The 4,995-nt window shown below is 35.6% G+C and overlaps 1 protein-coding gene across 1 annotated transcript in view; it reads right to left on the reverse strand.

Moving 5' to 3' along the window:
* Positions 1-2,356, reverse strand: part of LOC106473594 — a 46,244-nt gene extending 43,888 nt beyond the window's left edge. The window contains exon 1 of the mRNA XM_013934277.2: positions 2,195-2,356. Coding sequence (XP_013789731.1) covers positions 2,195-2,329 — 135 coding nt within the window. The 5' untranslated portion in view covers positions 2,330-2,356. The remainder of the gene's footprint in view (positions 1-2,194) is intronic.
* Positions 2,357-4,995: the final 2,639 nt, after the last annotated feature.

Here is a 4,995-nt window from a genome sequence, read left to right on the forward strand (position 1 = left end):
CATCATGACTGTTCCTGACAACTCTAGTGTTTGCCAGACGGTCCCTCTATTTTTTTATATAAGCCCGGCAAATAAAGCGGAGATATAATTGCAGATAGACAGATATAGAGACAGATAATTGAGTCAAGTGAGCGGTAGTGACCGTAAGTAAAGTGCGTGAATCGTTGTGAATTATAGGGTGTGTTAAGTTACAGTGACTGTGGAAATTAAGTGTATTACAAAGTTTGTAACGAGAAAGAATAAACTAGTTTTAATTAAGAAAGGACTTGTATCGCTGAAGTTTTTCGGAAAGAATTTTTACGGGAAATTATCAAACAAGCAGATACGTAACAATATCTTTTTAGGAATTTCTTAAATCTTTGGAATGTGTTTAAGAGGCTAAATTCAAGAAGAAATGATCTCGTTTTCTATTTCTAGTCCTTTTATTTTTAACACTTCGTTTCTAAGTGTATTCATTTCTTGTATTCATGTAAGAGTTTCGTAATTTTCTTCTATTTTTGATTATTTTTAAGTCTGTTTGAAGTTAAGCACAAAGCTACACAATGGGCTATCTGTGCTTTGTCCACCACGAGTATCAAAACCCGGTTACTAGCAGTGTGAGTCCGCGGACATATCGCTATGCCACTGGGGAGGGATATTAAATCTGAGTGGGAGTGCCATGTGTTGTGTCTTCTAGGTTAAATATGTTTCTGATGAATCGTTAAGGCTGTGGTGATGGTATGGCAATAACTACCAATGTGAGAATGATTATCAGTCCTAGAGATAACGTGCGAAGAGTCATAATGTATTCAGACCAGTTAGGTTTAGGTTGAGTTATAAACTGCTCACAGCAAGACCAGCAGCGAAACGAAACTGGCGCCAATTCCTTAATCTGAAACAAGTTGCTCAGGAGATGCGAATAACGAACAGAATTGATACGTATCGTATAAGTAGATTACATTTATGGCATATATTGAATTCTTCTTACAGCTAAGCATTCCTGCTAATGTTGATCTTATTTTAACGAAACCTTATATATATATATATATATATACACATATATACATACATACATACATACAGGTAGTTAAATTTGGGCAGAATGCTGACAGCTGGTTATTTCAAACCATTAGCATTCTGGTCTACTGATTGGAATATCAAAGTGGATTACGAAAAGGAGTTCCATCTCTTTCAAAATGAAAATCACAATTCAACCACTGTGTGTGTGTATGTCCGTTTCTTCTCTCTCTCCTCTCTCTATATATATATATATATATTGTGTGTGTGTGTGTGTGTGTGTATTAAGAGTCCTGCTTCAAAACAGCTTGATACAATTACATCTGTCTTGGGTAGGGCTGATTTCTAGTGTTCATACTACGAAGCTCTAGAATAAAATGAGACACTAACTCTGTAAGTTTGTTATAAAGGGCGACAGTTTGACGTTTCAGAATATTAATATTTAGTATATTAATTATGGATCTAACTTTATTTAGTAGCCATATCATGTTATTCAAATTACAGCTTGTTTGTTTTCTCCCTCTTACAGTATAAGCCATGAGTATGTACATTTCCACGCCCTTCCTGTTTCGACTAAAAACCACGTGGAAAGTAACAGTCTTATCAAGTTACCGTTATCACGTTCTTTCAGTCTTATAATCTTATCTTAGTCTCACCAAGTGTATCACTTCTAAAAGTCGTACAATGTTAGTTCACCTTACCAGCCTTCATCACATTGTAACAGTTATATGTATATGTATATGACATAGTCCTAGTTTACCCTAACCACGTGCCGTTATGTTGTCTCAATCACACAGTCTTGCCTCACAATTAACATTGGTATTTTGTTCTTTACTCATTGATTTTAATACACACACACTAGCTATCAATGTGAAATTTCAACCTGTCAGCAATAACATTCTATCTTTCGCGGGAGTTACAAACAAACAATGCGGAAAGCGATAAATCCATGCACTGAACACAGCAGCAACAGCGATGCGTAATACATATATATACTTTATACACGTACATTCAAAGAAGTTTTATGAGGAACTGCACAAAATACGTTCTGAGTCCGGTGTACGTTAGGGTAAACTTCTTATAATAAGTGCTAACTATTCATAACCTTGACAGATTATGGGAGTTCCCCTTTAATTCGGGTCGTTCGAGCTCTTATAAATTGTTGTTTTATTTCATAAAAAATATGCATAACTCTTACCTGCAATATTTTACTTCCTTCGTCACCGATATGTCCGTTTTCGAGACAAGAAATTAGTTGTTCTAGAGCTTGCAACTTCGTAAACAATAAAGTTTTCGTTTCCAAAACGGCTACCATTCCATCAGCTTGTGCCATGGTGTCTACCCACGTCTCTAGCCGGAAATCATGCTAAACTTCTACCCAGAGAAAGGGGGACAAGGAGGGGTAGGAAAAATAACCGTAAGAAACTGACTCACAGTACTCTGAGTGAAGTTAATAAAGTCGAAGGTTGGCTGTGGTCACAGTCATGTGATTCTGTACTCAAACACCACTGGCGTTCGTGATCAACTAAACATCACATAGCCGTATCTTTAATAACTGACTAGTCAGCCAGAAAGCAATACGAAAACATACAATAAATATACATATTTGTTTTGACAAAGATAAAAACAAATAATTGAAACAATTCTTCCATTATTAAAAACTCTAACTGTTATGAAATAGGAAAAGCTCTTATGAATTCGGTGGGGTTTGTAAACCTAGTGAAATCACAGTCTCTGATCTGAAGCTGTGTTTAAGTCAATGGATGTGGAGTTTTGGTGAAACTAATATAGTTTTAGAGTTTAGAAAAAAACACCGTGATGAAGAGATCTGATGAAATCGGCCTGGTGTAGAGTTCTGATGAAACAAGCTTTGTATATAGTTCTGCTGAAACCAGTCTGATGTGGCATTCAAGTTAAATCAGGTAGACGAAGAGTTCTGTTGATAGCAGCTTGATTTTAGTTTTACTGAAAGCTACAGGAAGTAGAATTTTGTTGAGAACAGTCTAGAGAGAGAGTTTGGTGAAATCAGCCTAGAGCTGAGCTCTGAATAAACCAGCTTAGAGTTGAGCTTTGAATAAACTAACCCAGAGTTGAGTTCTAGAAAAATCATCCTAGAGATGAGTTCTGATGAAATCAACCTTGATCTAAATTCACCAGAAACCAACCTAGAGCTGAGTTCTGAATAAATCAGCTTAGAGTTGAAATCTGAATAAACCAACCTACAGTTGAGTTCTAGAGAAATCATCCTAGAGATGAGTTCTGGTGAAATCAGCCTATATCTAAATTCATCAGAAACTAACCAAGAGCTGAGCTCTGAATAAAACAGCTTAGAGTTGAGTTCTGAGTAAACCAGCTTAAAGTTGAGCTCTTGATAAACCAACCTACAGTTAGTTCTAGAGAAACCATCCCAATGCCTAGAGCTGAATTCTGAAGAAATCAGTCTAGAGCTCAGCTCTGGTGAAATCAGCCTAGAACTGAGCTGTGATGAAATCAGCCTAAAACTGGGTTCTGGAGAAAGCAGCCTTTAACAGGGTTCTGGAAAAAGTAGCCTAGAATTGGGTCTGGAGAAAGCAGCCTAGAACTGGGTTTTGGAGAAAGTGGCCTAGAGTTGAACTATGGTAAAATCTACTTGGTTTAGAATTTCCGTCAAATTGTCCAGGTTTACAGCTCTATCAAAATACTCTTTATTCGTTCGGTATGTCACTTCCTTTTTATTTAAAATAAAATCCAGCACGCGACAAGATACGGGGTCAGTGACTTCACACTTTCCAAAGTGCACTTGGTTCAGTTGCACCGCACTAAACTATCCCAATTAGATATTCACGTCAGTCAGACCTATTCGAAATAAAATACATCGTATGTTTGTAAGATGTGTTTTATTATTCGTCTTATAGTTTATTATTTGCTTAAAGTTCTGTATCCTTATGAAGAAAAGTTATTTTGAATCTAAATCAAGGTGAAAAATTAAGAAATTTGTTTTTTTTATGTATTGAAATTTGTATTTTGTTTGATATCCAAAAATAACCTCTGAATTTTATCGTAGCTCATACTAAGAGGACGTTATTATTATTTTATAAATTAATAATGGCGAAGTTTTAAATATCAGTATTTGTTGTTCCCCCACTTTTTTTTTGTCTAGATTATAAACCAATGACAAACGTTAAGTTCTTGAGAAATAAGTTGGCCATTAATGTACAATAAAATTAAAACAAAGTCATTTTAGTTGCGCTTAGGAACTGTAACCATTTTTAAACATAACTCGGTTTGGTTGTTGTTATTAACAAAGCTATACAATGAGTTAACTGTGGTTGTTCATTATGGGTAACGAAACCCGAATTTTAGCGTCGTAAGCCTGCACAATTTCCGCCGAGCCACTGAGCGTAATTTTAACGTAAGGATCTTCAGGAGACTAGGCCTAGTGCTTGATTTCCATGTGCAAATATCCATTTTGCAGTAGAGCTGGTATAGGTACATACGACCTACTCTGACAGAGCAATTCTTATGTCAAGTTTTTCAATGTTAAGTATTTTAAATACTACGATTTTTACGGTAGAAAAACTGAGAAAATTAATTTTTTTACACTGACGTAAACAATGATTTTGGTTTGTAATCTATATTTTCCCTACTTTATCGAAATTATCCACTAGGGTGTAGGCTGTTTTTGTATATACATTATATAAAGACTGTCTATAATGAAATAGCATCTGAATCATGTATCAACCAGTAGTTATGGTGTAAACTTTTTTCGTACTATATCTGTATACCCGAGTAAATACTTAGCAGTTTCTGCTCCAACATTAACAATTTCTATATATATATAGCTGAGTGTCACATTGGGGTTAAGCTCGCTAGGACTGCCTCATTTTGTATTTGTGTCACTACTATCATGTCTTTTTATTTAGAAGAGCACTAATTGATTAACGTCACAAGATTAACTGCTTCACATTGTTCGTGTATGGATGTTACTGCACAACCCCAAATTTAGTCGAACACTGTTTT

The sequence above is a fragment of the Limulus polyphemus genome, unplaced genomic scaffold (assembly GCF_000517525.1).
Source record: "Limulus polyphemus unplaced genomic scaffold, Limulus_polyphemus-2.1.2 Scaffold6306, whole genome shotgun sequence".
Lineage (NCBI taxonomy): Eukaryota > Metazoa > Arthropoda > Merostomata > Xiphosura > Limulidae > Limulus > Limulus polyphemus.